Here is a 22803-nt window from a genome sequence, read left to right as displayed (position 1 = left end):
TGGGATTTGGTGCAGGTAGAGTTGGTGATGGGAATTCGGTGTAGGTAGATTTGGTGGAGGGGGATTCGGTGCAGGTAGATTTGGTGTAGGGGGATTCGGTGCAGGTAGATTTGGTGGAGGGGAATTCGGTGCAGGTAGAGTTGGTGGATGCGATTTGGTGCAGGTAGAGTTGGTGATGGGAATTCGGTGTAGGTAGATTTGGTGGAGGGGGATTCGGTGCAGGTAGATTTGGTGGAGTGGGATTCGGTGCAGGTAGAGTTGGTGGATGGGATTTGGTGCAGGTAGAGTTGGTGATGGGAATTCGGTGTAGGTAGATTTGGTGGAGGGGGATTCGGTGCAGGTAGATTTGGTGGAGGGGGATTCGGTGCAGGTAGATTTGGTGGAGGGGGATTCGGTGTAGGTAGATTTGGTGGAGGGGGATTCGGTGCAGGTAGATTTGGTGGAGTGGGATTCGGTGCAGGTAGATTTGGTGGAGGGGGATTTGGTGCAGGTATATTTGGTGATGGGGATTCAGTGCAGGTACATTTCATGGAGGGGGATTCGGTGGAGGTGGAGGATTCGGTGCAGGTGAAGGATTCGGTGCAGGCAGATTTGGTGATGGGGATTCTGTGCAGGTACATTTTGTGGAAGGGGAATCGGTGCAGGTGGATTTGGTGCAGGTGGAGACACTTATTTGCATAAGATTTCAGCAGACGACTCGTGCACCTACGGTATGATGGTGGACAGACATGACCCTCGCGGCCATGGCTTCCCCTGTACACATAGCTTTATTACTCGCTGGCACAGACAGAAAAGGCTAGTCTCTGGTGTGAGGGCACCAATGTAGCACTCACAGTGTGGAGTCAGGGCAGACAAGTGGCCACCTGGAAGGCACCGTCCGCTGTGTGTTGTGCGCTGTGATCCTGGAGCTGTGCCAGTTCATGGAAGCGCTCGCCGCACCACAGGCACTTGTAATGCTGTTCCCTATTGTGGACGCTCTGGTGTTTGTTCAGATGTTCCCGCTGCTTGAAGCTTTTGTCACAGGATGGGCACTTGTAGGGCTTCTCGCCCGTGTGCACTCGTCGATGTCTCTGCAGGTCAGAAGCGTATTTGAATCGCTTCTCACAGTCTGGACACTTGAGAGGTTTGTCTCTGGCGGGATCGCACTGATGCTGCACGAACTCTGAGGAGGAAAAGAATCGTCGCTCGCAAGCCGTGCACCTCAATGGCTTCTCCGTGCAGTGGGCGGACTGGTGCTTCTGCAGGGCAGAGGCGCGCTTGTAAGTCTTATGACACATGCTGCACTGGAAGGGCCGCTCTGCGCTGCTGTGGCCACACTTGTGTCGTAGCAAGTCCTGAGCCTGGTGGAAGCCCTGCTGGCATGCATTGCACTTGAAGATGCTCTCAACCCCGTGCGGGCTGAAGGCCATGCTTTTATCACAGTAGCTGCAGTTGGTGGGCTCCTCGGCCTTGTGGGTGCGCCGGTGCCTCATCAGGGCATACTGTTGTTTAAAGCTCATCTGACACAGATCACAATGGAAAGGCCGTTCCTCGCTGTGCGTCCGCTCGTGCTGCCTGAGGTCCGACGGACGCCGGAATGTCTTCTGACATGCGGCACAGCGGAAGGGCCGCTCCCCGGCAGGTGTGCATGGGTGCTGCAGTAACTGTGACGATTCCTTGAAGCGCAGCTGGCATGTCTGGCATTGGAAGAGATGCTCGCCTGAGTGGGCATACATATGTCGCAGGAGGTGGGAGCGATGCTTGAAGCTTTTTTCACAAACGGTGCACTTGTAGGGGCGCTCAGAGCTGTGCGTGCGCTTGTGGTGCACCAGGTGCGAGGACTGGCTGAAGCTCTTCTCGCACAGCGTGCACTTGTACGGCTTCTCACCGGTGTGGACGCGCTCGTGGCGGGACAGCTCTGACAAGTGCTTAAAGGGCTTGTGACACAAGGTGCAGATGAAGGGTCTGTCGCTGCAGGCTGTGCCTGGCACTGGAGGAAGGGCGCCAGGTAAGCAGGCTCTATCTGCCTCTGGAGGCTTGGATGTCTTCTCACAGACGGAGCATTTTAGCGAGCTGCCATTGTGGGCAGTATGGTGTTGTGCCAGGGAGGTCAGCAGAGAAAACCCCATTTTACAGACTCCACAGACAAAAGGCTTCTGCTCCACCTGCGTGCACTGGTGCTCCAGGAGGTCAGTGGCCTGGTGAAAGATCTTCAGACACTGGGTGCACTGGAAGGAGCGGTCCTGACTGGCGGAAGGCATGCACTGATGGTCCTGCGGGTTTGCCAGATTAGTCAGGTCGTGCCCACACAGCACACACTTGTGCAGAGGCTCAGCAAGGGGCAAAGGCGGATGAGGGATCCCAAGATCGGGCTGCACCAGAATGCCATAAACTGCACAGCCCAATGGGTTGTCGGAAGAGGCTGGGTTGGCGATAGGGTGCTCACCAAGTGCAATGGGGTGCTGCTGCAAGGAAGAAGGAGGCGCCTGTGCAGGAGCCCAGCCCTCGGACATAATGGGGGCCAGGTACACGGCGTCAACCCAAAAAGCGTCAGGGGTATGGTCAGCCAGTAGTCAGGCATCCGCCACACAAGCTCACTGCATCTTCTGGGGGTAATCTGCAAGAAAAGAAGAAGTCTGAGCAGAAGCAGCAGAGGAGCCATCATTAAGTTATTACAGAACAAGAAAGAGACAATTCAAAATACATGATATTATGTATTATCCCAGGAGGAGGAGACCAAACATATCCCAGAAGGAGGAGACCAAAAATATCCCAGAAGGATGAGGAGACCAAACATATCCCAGAAGGATGAGGAGACCAAACATATCCCAGAAGGATGAGGAGACCAAACATATCCCAGAAGGATGAGGAGACCAAACATATCCCAGAAGGATGAGGAGACCAAACATATCCCAGAATGAGGAGACCAAACATATCCCAGAAGGAGGAGACCAAACATATCCCAGAAGGATGAGGAGACCAAACATATCCCAGAAGGATGAGGAGACCAAACATATCCCAGAAGGATGAGGAGACCAAACATATCCCAGAAGGATGAGGAGACCAAACATATCCCAGAAGGATGAGGAGACCACACATATCCCAGAAGGATGAGGAGACCAAACATATCCCAGAAGGATGAGGAGACCAAACATATCCCAGAAGGATGAGGAGACCAAACATATCCCAGAAGGATGAGGAGACCAAACATATCCCAGAAGGATGAGGAGACCAAACATATCCCAGAAGGATGAGGAGACCAAACATATCCCAGAAGGATGAGGAGACCAAACATATCCCAGAAGGATGAGGAGACCAAACATATCCCAGAAGGATGAGGAGACCAAACATATCCCAGAAGGAGGAGGAGACCAAACATATCCCAGAAGAAGGAGGAGACCAAACATATCCCAGAAGAAGGAGGAGACCAAACATATCCCAGAAGGAGGAGACCAAACATATCCCAGAAGGAGGAGACCAAACATATCCCAGAAGGAGGAGACCAAACATATCCCAGAAGGAGGAGACCAAACATATCCCAGAAGGATTGGGAGACCAAACATATCCCAGAAGGAGGAGACCAAACATATCCCAGAAGGAGGAGACAAAACATATCCCAGAAGGAGGAGACAAAACATATCCCAGAAGGAGATCAAGCATATCCCAGGAGGAGCAGGATACCATATATGATATGTATTATCCCAGGAGGAGGAGGCCATATATATCCCAGGAGGAGGAGTCCAAACATATCCCAGGCGTTCAAACATATCGCAGAAGGAGGAGACCAAACATATCTCAGGAGGAGAAGGACGACACCATACATGACATGTATTATCCCAGGAGGAGACCAAACAAAGCCCAGTTGGAGGAGACTAAACAAAGCCCAGAAGAAGATCAAGCATATCCCATGAGGAGGAGGAGACTATACATGATATGTATTATCCCAGGAGGAGGAGACCAAACATATCCCAGAAGGAGGAGACCAAACATATCCCAGAATGAGTTCAAGCATATCCCAGGAGGAGGAGGATACCATAGATGATATGCATTATCCTAGGAGGAGGAGACTATACATTTCCCAGAAGGAGCAGGAGTCCAAACATATCCCAGAATTAGGAGGACACCATACATGAGATTATGTATTATCCCAGGAGGAGACCAAACATATCCCAGAAGGAGGAGGAGACCAAACATAGCACAGAAGGAGATCAAGCATATCCCAGGAGGAGGAGGATACCATACATGATATGTATTATCCCAGGAGGAAGAGACCAAAAATATCCCAGAAGGAGGAGACCAAACATATCCCAGAAGGAGACCAAGCATATCCCAGGAGGAGGAGGAGACCAAACATATCCCAGAAGGAGATCAAGCATATCCCTGAAGGAGATCAAGCATACCCCAGGAGGAGGAGGATACCATACATTATATGTATTTTCCCAGGAGGAGGAGACCATACATATCCCAGAAGGAGACCAAGCATATCCCAGGAGGAGGAGGAGACCAAACATATCCCAGAAGGAGATCAAGCATATCCCAGAAGGAGATCAAGCATATCCCAGGAGGAGATCAAGCATATCACAGGAGGAGGAGAATACCATACATTATATGTATTATCCCAGTAGGAGGAGACCATACATATCCCAGAAGGAGATCAAGCATATCCCAGGAGGAGTCCAAACATATCCCAGGAAGAGGAGGACACCATACATGATATTATGTATTATCCCAGGAGGAGACCAAACATATCTCAGTAGGAGGAGGAGACCAAACATATGCCAGGAGGAGGAGGAGGGTACCATACATTATATGTATTATCCCAAAAAGAAAGGAAAAGGAGACAATACATATCCCAGGAGGAGACCAAACATCTCCCAGGAGGAGGAGGGTACCATACATTATATGTATTATGCCAGGAAGAGACCATACATAATATTTAATATCCCAGGAGGAGGAGGAGACCAAAGATATCCCAGGAGGAGGAGGAGATTATATGTCCCAGGAGAAGGAGAAGACCATACATAATATGTATTTTCCCAGGAGGAGTATAATAAATTAAATGTATTATCCCAGTAGAAAAAGGAGACTATATATATTACAGGAGATGGAGGATACCAAACATATCCCATGAGAAGGTGTGTAGTATGTGATTGATATATATATATATATATATATATATATATATATATATATATATATATATATATCTTAACATGGACAAAACAGAATTCATCATCTTTCCCCCCATCTCACGCGACCCCCCCAAGGAACCTATCCATTACAGTAAATGGCTGCCCACTCTCCCCAGTCCCACAAGCCCGCTGCCTCAGGGCAATCCTTGACGCTGATCTCTCCTTCATACCACATATCCAAGCCCTTTCCACTTCCTGCCGACTTCAACTCAAAAATATTTCACGGATCCGTACATTCCTAAACCAAGAATCTGCAAAAGCCCTAGTCCATGCCCTCATCATCTCCCGCCTCGACTACTGTAACCTCCTGCTCTGTGACCTCCCCTCTAACACTCTCGCACCCCTCCAATCTATTCTAAACTCTGCTGCCCGACTAATCCACCTGTCCCCCCGCTATTCCCTGGCCTCTCCCCTCTGTCAATCCCTTCACTGGCCCCCCATTGCCGAGAGACTCCAGTACAAAACCCTAACCATGACGTACAAAGCCATCCATAACCTGTCTCCTCCATACATCTGTGACCTCGTCTCCCGGTACTTTCCTGCATGCAACCTCCGATCCTGACAAGATCTCCTTCTCTACTCCCCTATTATCTCCTCTTCCCACAATCGCATACAAGATTTCTCTCGTGCATCACCCCTACTCTGGAACTCTCTACCACAACACATCAGACTCTCGTCTACCATCGAAACCTTCAAAAAGAACCTGAAGACCCACCTCTTCCGACAAGCCTACAACCTGCAGTAACCACCGATCGACCAAACCGCTGGATGACCAGCTCTCCTCCTGTATTCTCACCCATCCCTTGTAGATTGTGAGCCCTCGCGGGCAGGGTCCTCTCTCCTCCTGTATTCTCACCCATCCCTTGTAGATTGTGAGCCTTCGCGGGCAGGGTCCTCTCTCCTCCTGTATCCTCACCCATCCCTTGTAGATTGTGAGCCCTCGCGGGCAGGGTCCTCTCTCCTCCTGTATCCTCACCCATCCCTTGTAGATTGTGAGCCCTCGCGGGCAGGGTCCTCTCTCCTCCTGTATTCTCACCCATCCCTTGTAGATTGTGAGCCCTCGCGGGCAGGGTCCTCTCTCCTCCTGTATCCTCACCCATCCCTTGTAGATTGTGAGCCCTCGCGGGCAGGGTCCTCTCTCCTCCTGTATTCTCACCCATCCCTTGTAGATTGTGAGCCTTCGCGGGCAGGGTCCTCTCTCCTCCTGTATCCTCACCCATCCCTTGTAGATTGTGAGCCCTCGCGGGCAGGGTCCTCTCTCCTCCTGTATCCTCACCCATCCCTTGTAGATTGTGAGCCCTCGCGGGCAGGGTCCTCTCTCCTCCTGTATTCTCACCCATCCCTTGTAGATTGTGAGCCCTCGCGGGCAGGGTCCTCTCTCCTCCTGTACCAGCTGTGACTTGTATTGTTTAAGATTATTGTACTTGTTTTTATTATGTATACCCCTCCTCACATGTAAAGGGCCATGGAATAAATGGCGCTATAACAATAAATAATAATAATATTTTATAATGGTTTCAACACTCCAATTAATTAATACATATGATAGAGATATTGATTGGTTTTATTATATAATGATATAAAGATGAGAACCAAGGGAATATCAGGTAAATGCTGATTAGACAGACACTCGTTAAGCCCTGAGGGAGGCCAGGTGGTGTTCTTATCTATTTGGCCCGAAGGCTTCAGTACACATACCAGGATATAGATCACAAGCCTTCAGATAAGATTCAATGGTCAGTTTGAACATATAAATGGAAGTATTGCCTGAGACTGGGGACACAGAGACACAGACTGGAAGAGAGAGGACACGGAGAGACCAGGCTGATTGACTATTAGGGTATGACTATTGATTATTTGCCATTTTGAGTGACTGCTTGTATTTATTATCTTTTATTAAGTAAATTCATTTTAGTTTATTCAATTTTCGTGTGAGCATTTATTTATTCATCACAATTCTTTGAACCTTAACAAAACAGAAGGAAGATACCATACAATATATGTATTATCCCAGAAGGAGACCATATATATCCCAGGAGGAAGAACAATACATTATATCTATATATCACAGGAGGAGACCATGCATATCCCATGAGGATACCATACATTATATGTGTCATAGAAATATTAAAATTTATAAGACATTTCCAGATGTCACCCTCACATAGAACATCTGGGAGAAGAGCTTACACTTCAAACTCTATGAAGAAAACCTCACAATGGAACATATGGGGAAGAGAGGAAACTAGTTATAGCTATTGAAAGTAATTACAAAAACGGCAATGGGGAGAGAAATAACGATTTACCTCTTTTGAAGCAGAGGACCTCTGCAGTGGCCAGGTAATTAAATAGGTAATTCTATGGGAAAGTGACAACGCTGAGACCTGTTTATGCATGATAAGAGAACCATGGCTCACCAGGAGGTTTCCTTTTTTAAGAAAGTGTTGTAGATGGCCTGTCTCCGATGGTCAGATATGAATATTGGGGTTTAAAAACTAAACAATTGTGGAGTGCTGACTTCTTATGTACTGTATAATCAAATAACATCACTTTATCACAAAAATGTTAAATTACAGAAATAAAAAAAATAACAGAAGCAAGGTGAACATAAAGAAACCGTATCACCCTGAGAGGGAAACGTGGGCAAAAAGGGGGACTCAGCTATAGGGTACAGACGAGGATTTAGAGCCAATCAGAAGAAGGGAAAGATAGTTCAGTATGCCCAATAGCCTGATTCACCACTCATACGAGTCCAATAAATGTATATGCTAGTCAAGGGAAGAATAAAGTGCATGTGCATACAGAAGGACTCAACAATCATATGAGTACTAAGGTCAACTAACAACTGTAACAGTATGCCAGCAAAATACATGTGCACAAATAAATCACAATTAATAAAGCTTACCCATCCATGATAAAGTGCAAATGCCAAATCCCAGGGAACATCCCCGACAGGGATATGGACATGATATGACGATAGCAGAAGTTTTTTTTAGTCAGTATTTTACCTTTCCATAGATAGTAAACATGATGTGGCAGGTGACAGTTATGAAAAACATGCATATTCTTCCCTGATTAGTCCTTAAGTCGAAAATATATGTCTTCTCACTATCGGAATTATACGAACCCCTATATTTATAAATTTACACTGGTGCCGCTCTGTCTGGTGTAAATGTATAACATTTCCCTTGACGGGAACAGAAGTTTCACTTCAATTCAGGATGTATTTCCTGGGGACAAAAGACTTTTACACTTCTCTATCTATGGGTAAACACATGTACCTTTTGTTATCCAACCCTCTGAAAAAGACCTTTCCAGTCTCCAACAGCAAGTCTGCGCTTCAAAATACATTTTAAGTAGCTTGGTCACTTCTCAACTATATGTAAATTCTTCTATGTCAGCTGGGCAATTCTATTTCAAGACAGCTTAGATTTCATGCTCTTGTCCTACTGACACCTCCCCCTTTTTGAGGCAGCGTGGGGCTGATTTACAGATCGCCCCACAAGCCCAACTTATGGCCCACCCTTCCTGGATCCCACAGTACCCTCTCCTTCTGGGATTCAGAGATAGGCTTCCCTGAGGGGTTACTCAGCGACACAAGACGCATCTGACACGCCTGGCTAGTGGTAGCCAAAAGTGATGCTAAGGCCTCAACCTCATAGGAACCGTCCGAGACCTGTTCTTGGTCAATTACTGGTCCTGTTGTCCCGCTGGTTGATCAGGGTCCAGGAGGCAGGGCATTATCTGCGTTCTGGGCTATCGGGCCAAGAGTGACAGCTGCTCAGTAGGCTGCCTCCCCGCAAGATAACATTTTCCCATTTGTCTGACAGACTGCAGATCCAACTTTCCCACCACCCTGACCGACAGTGATTACTACTTTCCTGCCAATCCGATATGATGTGGGACACACCTACCCACCACCCTGACATACTCGGGGTACAATTTTGCCACCCCCGACAGGCTATGGGTACCTCTCTCCCATCGTCCTGACAGATGGTGGAGCACACTTTTCCCTCTCCCTGACCGGCTGTGGGACGTACCACAGGCCATGTCACTGTCCATCTATGGGTAACACATGTACCTTTTGTTATCCTACCCTCTGAAAAGACCTTTCCTGTCCCCACCAGGGAGTCTGGCCTTCTAAAGAAATTTTAAATTAGATTGGTCACTTCCCCGCTATATGTAATTTTCTCTATGTCAACTGGGCAATTCTATTTGAAGGCAGCTTAGATTGCAAGCTTCTGTCCTACTGCAAAAAAGAAAGGAGGTGGAAGGGGGTGAATGGCCCCCCACAAGTGGCTTCAAGGATTTATTGGCAGGACCACATAAACATTAGTTTTGCCAAAGTACATGCACAGTAAGGAACAGAGATAAGGACTGTGGGGATGATGGGTGGGGACTGTAGGAACGATTTATAGGGCACAGGGGAAGGGGGCTAAGAAAGTCCATGGCATATCATGGTTGTCTCTCTCGCAGTCTATGGCACGTGCTCACATACCGCGCTGCTATCTCCACTGCGCTCTCTTCTTCCCTCAGCAGGATATATGTTTTCTCTTCCTCTTGGAGCCAAAATCCAGGAAGGTATCGTCAAGAGGAAGATGAGAGAAACCAGACCCCACAATGCAGACGAGCTGAAGGCTGCTATCAAAGCAACCTGGGCTTCCATAACCCCTCAGCAGTGAACAGGCCGATCGCCTCCATGTCACGCCGCATTGATACAAAAGGAGCCCGACCAAGTACTGAATGCATTTACTGAACAGACATTTCAGATTTTACAATCATCTTTCAAGCTGGTGTTATAAAGTATTCTAATGTACTGAGATAGTGACTTTTGGGTTTTCATTGGCTGTAAGCCATAATCATCAACATTAACAGAAATAAACACATGAAATAGATCACTCTGTGTGTAATGACTCTATAGAATATTTACTTTTTGTATTGAAGAACTGAAATAAATTAACTGTTTGATGATATTCTAATTTTGTGAGAAGCACCTGTATATACTATGATCTTTGTGTCAAACAGATCTCTGCTGCCCCCTATCGTACGGACAGTTAAACGATTGACTGATGATCAATGGAGGAGGCCGCAGGCTTTTTCCACTAATAGACTGCTTATTGATTGGGAAACTAGCAGTGAGTATATGGTATATACACCTGCGATGCCAATGAAGGGAATATATACATATAAGACCCATACAGTTACTGCAAACTCCACGATAACCCCAGCACTACTCGATTTTTATATTCAGACTAACTGGATGTCTGGTTCTGGTAGCATATTGCTTTCATGGGTGTCGTTTACAGAACAAAAGGAGCAGAAATATTGTAATCTTTTGGCTCCTATGAAACTTAAGAGCCACTTTGGGAAGATAGAATTGTTCTAAGGCTGGACCCGGCCTATCGTCATACACCTGTGTGTAGGGGGGACATATGGACAGGGCCAAAGTCAGAGCTACTAGTAAACTTGTCTTGTAAGTGTGAGGAATTTTTCAGATAAGTTCTGTAAGAGCTCGAACGGGTCTTTAGTTAGTGCCTCTAAAACTAGGTTCAGGTCACACGGTGGAATTTTTGGGACTATAACCGGTGTGGACCTACTACAAGATTTTATAAACCGAGACACCCATCTATTTGCCCCTAGGTTACTATTATATAAGGCACCCACACAGGCCTGAAGGTAGGCCATCACCACCATTTTTACCTCGGTGAATACTCTCAGAGATATTGACAGTCTGAACAGAAGAGCTGTGTATTGGTAATGCCTGACCTGTCCCAGGACAAACACGGACACTCTAAGGAACTTTTGATGATCCTGTTGTATTGGGATATGATAATATGCATCTTTCAAATCGGTGACAGACATGAAACAATTTTGGAATAACAGCTTTATAGCGGTGTTCACCGATGCCATCCTGAAGAAACGATTCACAGTAAAATCCCGTTTTTATCTCTTCCTGCAGGACTTCGCACAAACCACGCTAATGTAAGAGTCCCATGATCCCTCTTTCCAGGGCCAAGCTGTTCTCCTGATTTCCTGAAGGGTGTTGTTACGAAGGTCTGGCGAGGAGCATGGACAAAGTCTATCTTCAGACCCTCCTTGGTAATACTTAAGACCCAGTGACTGGGAGAAAGAGGGAGAGCCTTCCCCTTACCGCGGACATAATTGGGAGGGCTTTTTGCAAGTAGTGGGCCTGCTGAGCAGAAACTCGGACTCCTTTCTAGCCTTGAACTCCCACCTCTTCCTTTCCCCAAGAGGACGCCCCCTATTAAACTTCCTCTTCCAAAAGGAAGCCTTCCTAGACTCAGTGGGGAAACCAGGGAATCCCTTCTTTTTGCCGCCTGCTTTCTCCAAAAATGTCTTACAATTCCTTCCCAAAGAGAAACTCTCCGTCACATGGGATGGAGGAAAGTCTATTTTTTTTAATGCAGATCCCCTTGATATCCTTTAAGCCATAAGACCCGTCTGGCTACATTGGATAGGCTCACAGATCTAGCCGCTGATCTCACAGAGTCTGCAAAGGTGTCCGCAAGAAAAGCCTCTGCTCCGTGCTACGATTTCATCTCTCCGGACCCTGCTATTAAGCTGCTCCTCTATTTGTTGTAGCCAGATCATAAGGGAGCGGGCAGTACAAGTCCCAGCTATTGCCGACTTCTGACCCCCCGCCGCTGCCTCCCAGGTGTGCCTTAGGAACCCATCAGCCTTTTTATCCAACAGGTCCCTAAGATCCTGGGAATCCTCAAAGGGCAGGGCCGACCTCTGAGGATTTCGCCACTGCCCTGGCAACCTGAAGGACTTTATCCCAACTCTTCGCGTCTCTCTCTGCCAAGGGGTATCTCCTCTTTGAAGATTAGGGCAAGCTACCACCAGATTATTCCGGCTTTTTCTACTCCTTATCTATGAGTTCTTGTATCCAGGAATTAACCGGAAAGGTGCGCTTTCTCCTTTCCTCAGAACATGACTTAGATGCTTTCTCCTCCTAAGGGATTACACACAGGGCAGTAAATATGGACAGTTGTGTGAAGTGTTAAGCCCTTCCTGATTTCTTCTTCTTTGCATGTTTGTCACACTTAAAGTTTCAGATCACCAAATAAATGTATATATTAGACAAAAAAACACAAGTAATAACAAAATGCAGTTTATAAATTAAGGTCTTTATTATTAAGGGAAAAAGAAATCCAAACCTACAGGGCCCTGTGTGAAAAAATGATTCCTCCCCCCCTTAAAAACAAAGTAACTGTGGTTCATCACATTTTTGGGAAGCCGAGTTCACATTCCCTAGCCAGACCCAGGCCTGATTACTGCCATAGGTGTTCTCAATCAAGAAATCACTTACATAGGACCTGCCTGACAAAGTGAAGTAGATTAAAAGGTCTTCAAAAGCTAGACAGCACACCACGATCCAATGAAATTCTGGAACAAATGAGAAACAAAGTATTTGAAATGTATCAGTTTGGAAAAGGTTATAAAGCTATTTCTCAAGCTTTAGGACTCAAGCGAACCCATTGTCCACAAATGGCGGAAACATGGAACAGTGGTGAAGCGGTGGAATGGCCGACCAACCAAAATTACCCCAAGAGTGCAGCGACAGCTCATCCAAGTGGTTGCAATAGACCCCACAACAACATCCAAAGAATTGCAGGCCTCACTTGCCTCAGTTAAGGTCAGCGTTCGGGTCTTCACCATAAGAGACTGGGAGAAAATGGCCTGCATGGCAAGATGAAAGCCACTGCTGAGCAATAAGAACATAAGGGCTTGTCTCAGCTTTGCCAAAAAACATCTTGATGATCTCCAAAGCCTTTTGGGAGAATTCTCTAGCAGCAGTATACATATAACAGTAGGGGATTACTACACACAGGGCAGCATATATATATTTTACACAGTTTTGCTCAAAGGTTTACATACCCTGGCAACATTTTTGCTTTCTTGGCCTTTTTTCAGAGAATATGAATGATAAAGTATTGGTGTTTTCTCCAGTCGTGGTTAGGTGAAGCCATTTATTGTCAAACTACTGTGTTTTGTCTTTTTACATCAAAATGATAACCCGAAACATCCAAATGACCATGATGAAAAGTTCACATACCCCATTTCTTAAGGCCATGTATTGCCCCCTCTAACATCAATGGCAGCTTGAAGTCTTTCGTGGTAATTGTGGATGAAGTTCTTTATTTTCTCAGATGCTAAAGCTGCCCACTCTTATTGGCAAAAAGTCTTCAGTTCCGGTAAATTCGTGGGCTGTCTAGCATGACCTGCGCGCTTGAGATCTCCCCAGAGTATCTCAATAATAATGAGGTCAGGAGACTGAGATGGCCACTCCAGAACCTTCACTTTGGTCTGCTGTAGCCAATGACAGGTCAACTTGGCCTTGTGTTCTGGATCGTTGTCATGTTGGAACATCCAAGTACGTCCAATGCGCAGGTTCAGGGCTGATAAGTGCAAAATTGCTTCCAGTATTTGCTAATAATGTGCTGCATTCATCTTTCCTTCAACCTTGACCAAGTTTCCTGTCCCTTTGTAGCTCACACATCCACCTTCATGCTTTACAGTAGGAATGGTGTTTCTTTCATCATAGGCCTGGTTGACCTCTCTCCAAATGTAACGTTTATGGTTGTCGCCAAAAAGTTCAATTTTGGTCTCATCACTCCAAATTACCTTGTTCCAGAAGTTTTGAGGCTTGTCTCTGTGCCGTTTTACGTATTGTAGGTGAGATACTTTGTGGCATTTGCGCAGTCATGGCTTTCTTCTGGCGACTTGTCCATGAAACCCATTTTTCTTCAGCTGATGTTATTTATAGTTTTTTTTTTGAATCCCGAACAATTTTCCCGGCAGTTGTGGACAGCAATTATGTTGGTCTACCTGACCGTGGTTTTGTTTTTACAGAGCCCTGATTTTCCATTTGTTAATCACAGTGTGAACGCTGCTGACTGGCATTATCAATTCCTTGGATATCTTTTTGTATCCCTTTCCTGTTTTATACAGTTCAACTACCTTTTGCTGTAGATCCGTTGACAATTCTTTTGCTTTCCCCATGACTCACAATCCAGAAACGTCAGTGGCTGGATGAAAGATGCAAGAGTCTGTCTGGATCCCAGAAACTCACTCAGCTTTTACACACGCACTGATTACAAGCAAACAGGACACAGGTGAGGATGTTACCTGTAGCCATTCACATGCATTTGTGCCAACTTCAGTGCATGTTATCAGGCCAAAATCTCCAGGGTGTGTGAACTTTTGATCAGGGTCATTTGGATGTTTTGGGTTGTCGTCATGATTTAAAAAGAGAAAACACAGTAGTCTGACAATAAATGGCTTCACCCAACCACTGACCATGAGTGGAAAAAGTTTTGGTGTTATCATTCATATTCTATGAAAAAAGGCCAAGAAAGCAAAAATTCTGCCAGGGTATGTAAACTTTTGAGCAGAACTGTATGTGACAGTAGGGGATTATTACACACCGGGCAGGATATATATCGGGGGAAATAAGTATTTGATCCCTTGCTGATGTTGTAGTTTGCCCACTGACAAAGACATGAACAGTCTATAATTTTAAGGGTCGGTTAATTTTAACATTGGGAGATAGAATATCAAAAATAAAATCCAAAAAAATCACATTGTATCAGTTATAGAAATGTATATTTTGCAGTGAGAAAGAAGTATTTGATCCCCTACCAACCATTAAGGCTATGTGCACACGTTGCAGATTTGCCTCTGGAATTTTCTGTGCGGATTCTGCATCTCTTGGCAGAAAACGCAGGTGCGGATTTGATGCGTTTTTCTTGCGGATTTTGTGCGGGTTTTCCCGTGGATTTAATGCGGATTTGCTGCGTTTTTACCCCTGCGGATTTCTATAATGGAATGGGTGCAGAAAAGCTGCAGATCTGCACAAAAGAAGTGACATGGTCCTTTTTTGAATCTGCTGCGTTTTCCGTGCAGATGATTTTTCCGCACCATTAGCACAGAATTTTTTTTTTGCCATTGATTTACATTGTACTGTAAGTCACTTGAGGATCTGCAGCGTTTCTAAGCGGAAAAAAAAACCGCTGCAGTTCTGCAGGAACTCTGCAAAGTTTGCACACAGCCTAAGAGTTCTGCTCTTACAGACCAGTTAGACTCCTAATCAACCCATTACCTGCAATACAGACAGCTGTCTTACATAGTCACCTTTATAAAAGGCTCCTGTCCACAGATTCCATTAATCAGTCAGACTCTAACCTCTACAACATGGCCATGACCAAAGAGCTTTCTAAGGATGTCAGGGACAAGATCATAGACCTGCACAAAGCTGGAGTGGGCTACAGAACCTTAACTGGGTGAGAAGGAGACAACTGTTGGTGCAATAGGAAGAAAATGGAAGAAATACAAAATGACTGTCAGTCGACATTGATCTGGGGCAACATGCAAAATCTCACCTCATGGGGTATACTTGATCATGAGGAAGGTGAGAGATCAGCCTAAAACTATGCGGGGGGAACTTGTTAATTAACTCGAGGCAGCTGTGTTGTGAGTTCTGTTTTTGGGCTCCCTCTGGTGGTTACTGATGGTACTGGGTGATTTGTGTTCTGCTGTCTCTGGTGTCCACCTGTTCTATTAGGATTTAGGAGTTTCCTATTTAACCGGGCTTTCTTGTCATTTCCCTGCCGGCTATCAAGGTTATCAGAGTGTTTTGTTACCTCAGCTTCTGGCTTCAGTAATCTTCAGGACAAGCTAAGTTTTTGATTTTCTTGTTCCACGTTTTGATTTATTTTTGTCTTGTCCAGCTTGCATATAATTGTTTCTTTGCTGCTGGTTGCTCTAGCGGGCTGTAATTGCTCCTCATGTTCCATGAGTTGGAACATGAGTTCAAGTAATTACAGGATGGTTTTTTGAAGGGTTTTTTGCTGACCGCGCAGTTTACTTTTGTATCCTCTGCTATCTAGTTTTAGCGGGCCTCATTTTGCTGAATCTGATTTCATACTGTGTATGTGCCTTCCTCTCATTTCACCGTCATATGTGGGGGGCTGCTATTTCTGTGGGGTATTTCTCTGGAGGCAAGAGAGGTCTGTTTCTTCTAATAGGGGAAGTTAGATCTTCGGCTGGTGCGAGACGTCTAGGATCAACGTAGGCACGTTCCCCGGCTATTGTTATTTGTGTGTTCAGGTTTAGGGTCGCGGTCAGCTCAGGTTCCATCACCCTAGAGCTCGTTGGTGCTTGTCCTTTTGTGATTCCCTGCCATTGGAATCATGACACAGCTGGGAGCACAGTCACCAAGAAAACCATTGGTAACACATTATGCTGTAAAGGTATAAAATCCTGCAATGCCGGCAAGGTCTCCTGCTTAAGAAGGCACATGTGCAGGCCCGTCTGAATCTGTGAGTGATTGGGAGAAGATGCTGTGGTCAGATGAGACACACATTGAGCTCTTTGGCATTAACTCAACGCGCCGTGTTTGGAGGAAGAGAAATGCTGCCTATGACCCAAAGAACACCCTCCCCACTGTCAGGCATGGATAAGGAAACATTATGTTTTGGGACTACTTCACCTTATCAATGGGAGAATGGATGGAATAGAATGGAATCCTGAATGACAACCTCCTTCCCTCCACCAGGACATTAAAAATGGGTAGTGGCTGGGTCTTCCAACAAGACAATGAGCCAAAACATACAGCAAAGGCAACAAAGGAGTGGCTCAAAAAGAAGCACATTAAGGTCATGGAGTGGCCTAGCCAGTCTCCAGACCTTACTCCCATAGAAAACTTATGGAGGGAGTGGAAGCTCCGAGTTCCCAAGCGACAGCCTCAAAATCTCAATCATTTAGAGATGATCTGCAAAGAGGAGTGGACCAAAATTCCTCCTGACATGTGCACAAACCTCATCATCAACTACAAGAAACGTTTGACTGCTGTGCTTGCCAACAAGGGTTGTGCCACCAAGTATTACCGTATATACTTCTGTATAAGCAGAGTTTTTCAGCATTCTTTTGTGCTGAAACGCCCCCACCTCGGCTTACACACGAGTCATTGTCCAGAAAGCCGGCAGGGAGGGCCGGAGCAGAGGCAGGAGCCGGCTAACAGAAGACATCATACTCAACCTCCTGACACCTTTGCAGCATCTCCGTCCCTGCAGCTCTTCCAGTGTTGAGCAGTCATGTGCTACCACTCATTAAGGTAATGAATATGCACGCTCTCCACTCCCATAGGTGTTGCACGCATGTTCATTACCTTAACGAGCAGTACCATGTGACCGCTCAGCACAGAAAGAGATTCTGTCGCCAGGACAATGGAGATGCAGCGACGGCGCGTGGAGGGAGAGTAAGACAGGGGGGGATGTGAGATATGAATACAATGATGGGACGGGGAGAGCCGAGCCAGTGGATGTGTGGAGAATAAAACCTAAAAATGATCAATGTAAACGACAACTAATATCCCACGGAGGTCTGGAATTGGAATGATGCTCAAAATCAAAGTCTAAAATGAACTTGCTGATCCAACTTCAGTGGAAATGCCTCAAGACAAGGAAATGATGCTCAGTAGTGTGTGTGGCCTCCACGTGCCTGTATGAGCTCCCTACTACGCCTGATGAGGCGGCGGATGGTCTCCTGAGGGATCTCCTCCCAAACCTGGACTAAAGCATCTCTCAACTCCTGGACAGTCTGGGGTGCAATATGTTGGTGGATGGTGCGAGACATGATGTCCCAGATGTGCTCAATCGGATTCAGGTCTGGGGAACGGGCGGCCAGTCCATAGCTTCAATGCCTTCATCTTGCAGGAACTGCTGACACTCCAGCCACATGAGGTCTAGCATTGTCCTGCATTAGGAGGAACCCAGGGCCAACCGCACCAGCATATGGTCTCACAAGGGGTCTGAGCATCTCATCTCGGTACCTAATGGCAGTCAGGCTACCTCTGGCGAGCACATGGAGGGCTGTGCGGCCCTACACAGAAATACCACCCCACACCATTACTGACCCACTGCCAAACCGGTCATGCTGAAGGATATTGCAGGCAGCAGATCGCTCTCCACGGCGTCTCCAGACTGTCACGTCTGTCACATGAGCTCAGTGTGAACCTGCTTTCATCTGTAAAGAGCACAGGGTGCCAGTGGGGAATTTGCCAATCCTGGTGGTCTGTGGCAAATGCCAAGCATCCTGCACGGTGTTGGGCTGTGAGCACAACTCCATCTGTGGACATCAGGCACTCAGACCATCCTCATGGAGTCGGTTTCTAACCGTTTGTGCAGACACATGCACATTTGTGGCCTGCTGGAGGTCATTTTGCAGGGCTCTGGCAGTGCTCCTCCTTGCACAAAGGCTGGGGTAGCAGTCCTGCTGCTGGGTTGTTGCCCTCCTACGGCCCCCTCCACATCTCCTGGTGTACTGGCCTGTCTCCTGGTAGCGCCCCCAGCCTCTGGACACTACGCTGACAAACACAGCAAACCTTCATGCCACAGCTCACATTGATGTGCCATCCTGGATGAGCTGCACTACCTGAGCCACTTGTGTGGGTTGTAGACACCGCCTCATGTTACTGTACAGGACCTCTATGGGTGAGAGCAATGACAAAATGCAAAATTGACAGAAACAGCCAAAAAAGGGCGAGAAGAGAGAAATGGTCTCTGGTCACCCCCCCTTAAAACCACTCCTTTATAGGTTGTCTTGCTAGTTGCCGATCATTTCTAATTGTTATCTGTTACATTTGCACAACAGCAGGAGACATTGATTCACAATCAGTGTTGCTTCGTAACTGGACAGGCAGGTATCACAGAAGTGTGACTGACAGAGTGACATTGTGAAGTACGCAGGGGAGCATTACGCGTGCGGAGGTATATATATATAGTGGTATACAGGGGGGCATTACACAGGGCAGTGTATATATATATATATATATATATCTACTATATAATTGTCTAAGGGTACTTCCGTCTGTCCTTCTGTCTGTAATGGTTATTCGTTCGCTGATTGGTCTCGGCAGCTGCCTGTCATGGCTGCCACGACCAATCAGCGACGCGCACAGTCCGGAAGACAATGGCCACTCCTTCCTCCCCGCACTCACTGCCCGGCGCCCGCATACTCCCCACCAGTCTGCCCTCACACAGGGTTAATGGCAGCGGTAACGGACTGCGTTATGCCGCGGTGTAATGCAGTCTGTTACCGCCGCTATTAACCCTGTGTGACCAAGTTTTTTACTATTGATGCAGCGCCAATAGTAAAATCATCGAATGTTAAAAATTGCTCCTCGCAATGCACCCGGCACATTCCGGTCGCACGGATGGTCTGGCAGAAGGACCTGCCATGACGTCACGGTCATGTGACCGCGACGTCATGACAGGTCCTGCACGACAATGACCGGAAGATGCTGCCTGCACCCCACACAGGCGACAGTGCTACAACGCGCCTGCGGAAGGTGAGTATATGTTTAATTTTTTAACCTGTGTCATAAGTGGCTGGGCAATATACTACGTGGCTCTGTGCTGTATACTACGTCGCTGTGCAATATACTACGTGGCTAGGCAATATACTACGTGGCTGGGCAATATACTACGTGGCTCTGTGCTGTATACTACCTGACTGGGCAATATACTACGTGGGCTGTGCAATATACTATGTGGCTGGGCAATATACTACGTGACTGGGCAATATACTACGTGGCTGGGCAATATACTACGTGGCTCTGTGCTGTATACTACCTGACTGGGCAATATACTACGTCGCTGGGCAATATACTGCGTGGCTGGGCAATATACTACGTGGCTCTGTGCTGTATACTACCTGACTGGGCAATATACTACGTCGCTGGGCAACATACTACGTGGCTCTGTGCTGTATACTACCTGACTGAGCAATATACTACGTCGCTGGGCAATATACTACGTGGCTGGGCAATATACTACCTGACTGGGCAATATACTACGTCCCTGGGCAATATACTACGTGGCTGTGCAATATACTACGTGGCTCTGTGCTGTATACTACCTGACTGGGCAATATACTACGTGGCTGGGCAATATACTACCTGACTGGGCAATATACTACGTGGGCTGGGCAATATACTACGTCGCTGTGCAATATACTACGTGGCTGGGCAATATACTACGTGGCTGGGCAATATACTACGTGGGCTGGGCAATATACTAGGTGGGCTGGGCAATATACTACGTGACTGGGCAATATACTAGGTGGGCTGGGCAATATACTACGTGACTGGGCAATATACTACCTGACTGGGCAATATACTACGTCGCTGGGCAATATACTACATGACTGGGCAATATACTACGTGGCTGGGCAATATACTACGTGGCTGGGCAATATACTACCTGACTGGGCAATATACTACGTCGCTGGGCAATATACTACGTGGCTGGGCAATATACTACCTGACTGGGCAATATACTACGTCGCTGGGCAATATACTAAGTGGCTCTGTGCTGTATACTACCTGACTGGGCAATATACTACGTGGCTGGGCAATATACTACCTGACTGGGCAATATACTACGTGGGCTGGGCAATATACTACGTCGCTGTGCAATATACTACGTGGCTCTGTGCTGTATACTACCTGACTGGGCAATATACTACGTCGCTGGGCAATATACTACGTGGCTGGGCAATATACTACCTGACTGGGCAATATACTACGTCCCTGGGCAATATACTACGTCGCTGTGCAATATACTACGTGGCTGGGCAATATACTACGTGGCTCTGTGCTGTATACTACCTGACTGGGCAATATACTACGTCGCTGGGCAATATACTACGTGGCTCTGTGCTGTATACTACCTGACTGGGCAATATACTACATCGCTGGGCAATATACTACCTGACTGGGCAATATACTACGTCCCTGGGCAATATACTACGTGGCTGTGCAATATACTACGTGGCTCTGTGCTGTATACTACCTGACTGGGCAATATACTACGTCGCTGGGCAATATACTACGTGGCTCTGTGCTGTATACTACCTGACTGGGCAATATACTACGTCGCTGGGCAATATACTACGTGGCTCTGTGCTGTATACTACCTGACTGGGCAATATACTACGTCGCTGGGCAACATACTACGTGGCTCTGTGCTGTATACTACCTGACTGAGCAATATACTACGTCGCTGGGCAATATACTACGTGGCTGGGCAATATACTACCTGACTGGGCAATATACTACGTGGCTGTGCAATATACTACGTGGCTCTGTGCTGTATACTACCTGACTGGGCAATATACTACGTGGCTGGGCAATATACTACCTGACTGGGCAATATACTACGTGGGCTGGGCAATATACTACGTCGCTGTGCAATATACTACGTGGCTGGGCAATATACTACGTGGCTGGGCAATATACTACGTGGGCTGGGCAATATACTAGGTGGGCTGGGCAATATACTACGTGACTGGGCAATATACTAGGTGGGCTGGGCAATATACTACGTGACTGGGCAATATACTACCTGACTGGGCAATATACTACGTCGCTGGGCAATATACTACGTGGCTCTGTGCTGTATACTACCTGACTGGGCAATATACTACATCGCTGGGCAATATACTACGTGGCTGGGCAATATACTACCTGACTGGGCAATATACTACGTCCCTGGGCAATATACTACGTGGCTGTGCAATATACTACGTGGCTCTGTGCTGTATACTACCTGACTGGGCAATATACTACGTCGCTGGGCAATATACTACGTGGCTCTGTGCTGTATACTACCTGACTGGGCAATATACTACGTCGCTGGGCAATAAACTACGTGGCTCTGTGCTGTATACTACCTGACTGGGCAATATACTACGTCGCTGGGCAACATACTACGTGGCTCTGTGCTGTATACTACCTGACTGAGCAATATACTACGTCGCTGGGCAATATACTACGTGGCTGGGCAATATACTACCTGACTGGGCAATATACTACGTCCCTGGGCAATATACTACGTGGCTGTGCAATATACTACGTGGCTCTGTGCTGTATACTACCTGACTGGGCAATATACTACGTGGCTGGGCAATATACTACCTGACTGGGCAATATACTACGTGGGCTGGGCAATATACTACGTCGCTGTGCAATATACTACGTGGCTGGGCAATATACTACGTGGCTGGGCAATATACTACGTGGGCTGGGCAATATACTAGGTGGGCTGGGCAATATACTACGTGACTGGGCAATATACTACCTGACTGGGCAATATACTACGTCGCTGGGCAATATACTACATGACTGGGCAATATACTACGTGGCTGGGCAATATACTACGTGACTGGGCAATATACTACGTGGCTCTGTGCTGTATACTACCTGACTGGGCAATATACTACGTCGCTGGGCAATATACTACGTGGCTGGGCAATATACTACCTGACTGGGCAATATACTACGTCGCTGGGAAATATACTAAGTGGCTCTGTGCTGTATACTACCTGACTGGGCAATATACTACGTGGCTGGGCAATATACTACCTGACTGGGCAATATACTACGTGGGCTGGGCAATATACTACGTCGCTGTGCAATATACTACGTGGCTCTGTGCTGTATACTACCTGACTGGGCAATATACTACGTCGCTGGGCAATATACTACGTGGCTGGGCAATATACTACCTGACTGGGCAATATACTACGTCCCTGGGCAATATACTAC

General features: G+C 46.9%; 1 protein-coding gene across 1 annotated transcript in view; it reads right to left on the bottom strand.

Moving 5' to 3' along the window:
• Positions 1–751: 751 nt before the first annotated feature.
• ZNF319 (zinc finger protein 319) overlaps positions 752–22803 on the bottom strand; it is a 44849-nt gene continuing 22797 nt past the window's right edge. Inside the window, exon 2 of the mRNA XM_069739582.1 lies at positions 752–2596. Coding sequence (XP_069595683.1) covers positions 843–2492 — 1650 coding nt within the window. The 5' untranslated portion in view covers positions 2493–2596 and the 3' untranslated portion in view covers positions 752–842. The remainder of the gene's footprint in view (positions 2597–22803) is intronic.

Source organism: Ranitomeya imitator, chromosome 9 (assembly GCF_032444005.1).
Source record: "Ranitomeya imitator isolate aRanImi1 chromosome 9, aRanImi1.pri, whole genome shotgun sequence".
NCBI lineage: Eukaryota > Metazoa > Chordata > Amphibia > Anura > Dendrobatidae > Ranitomeya > Ranitomeya imitator.
Note: the sequence above shows the minus strand (reverse complement) of the source record. Positions and strands in the feature narration are given on the sequence as shown.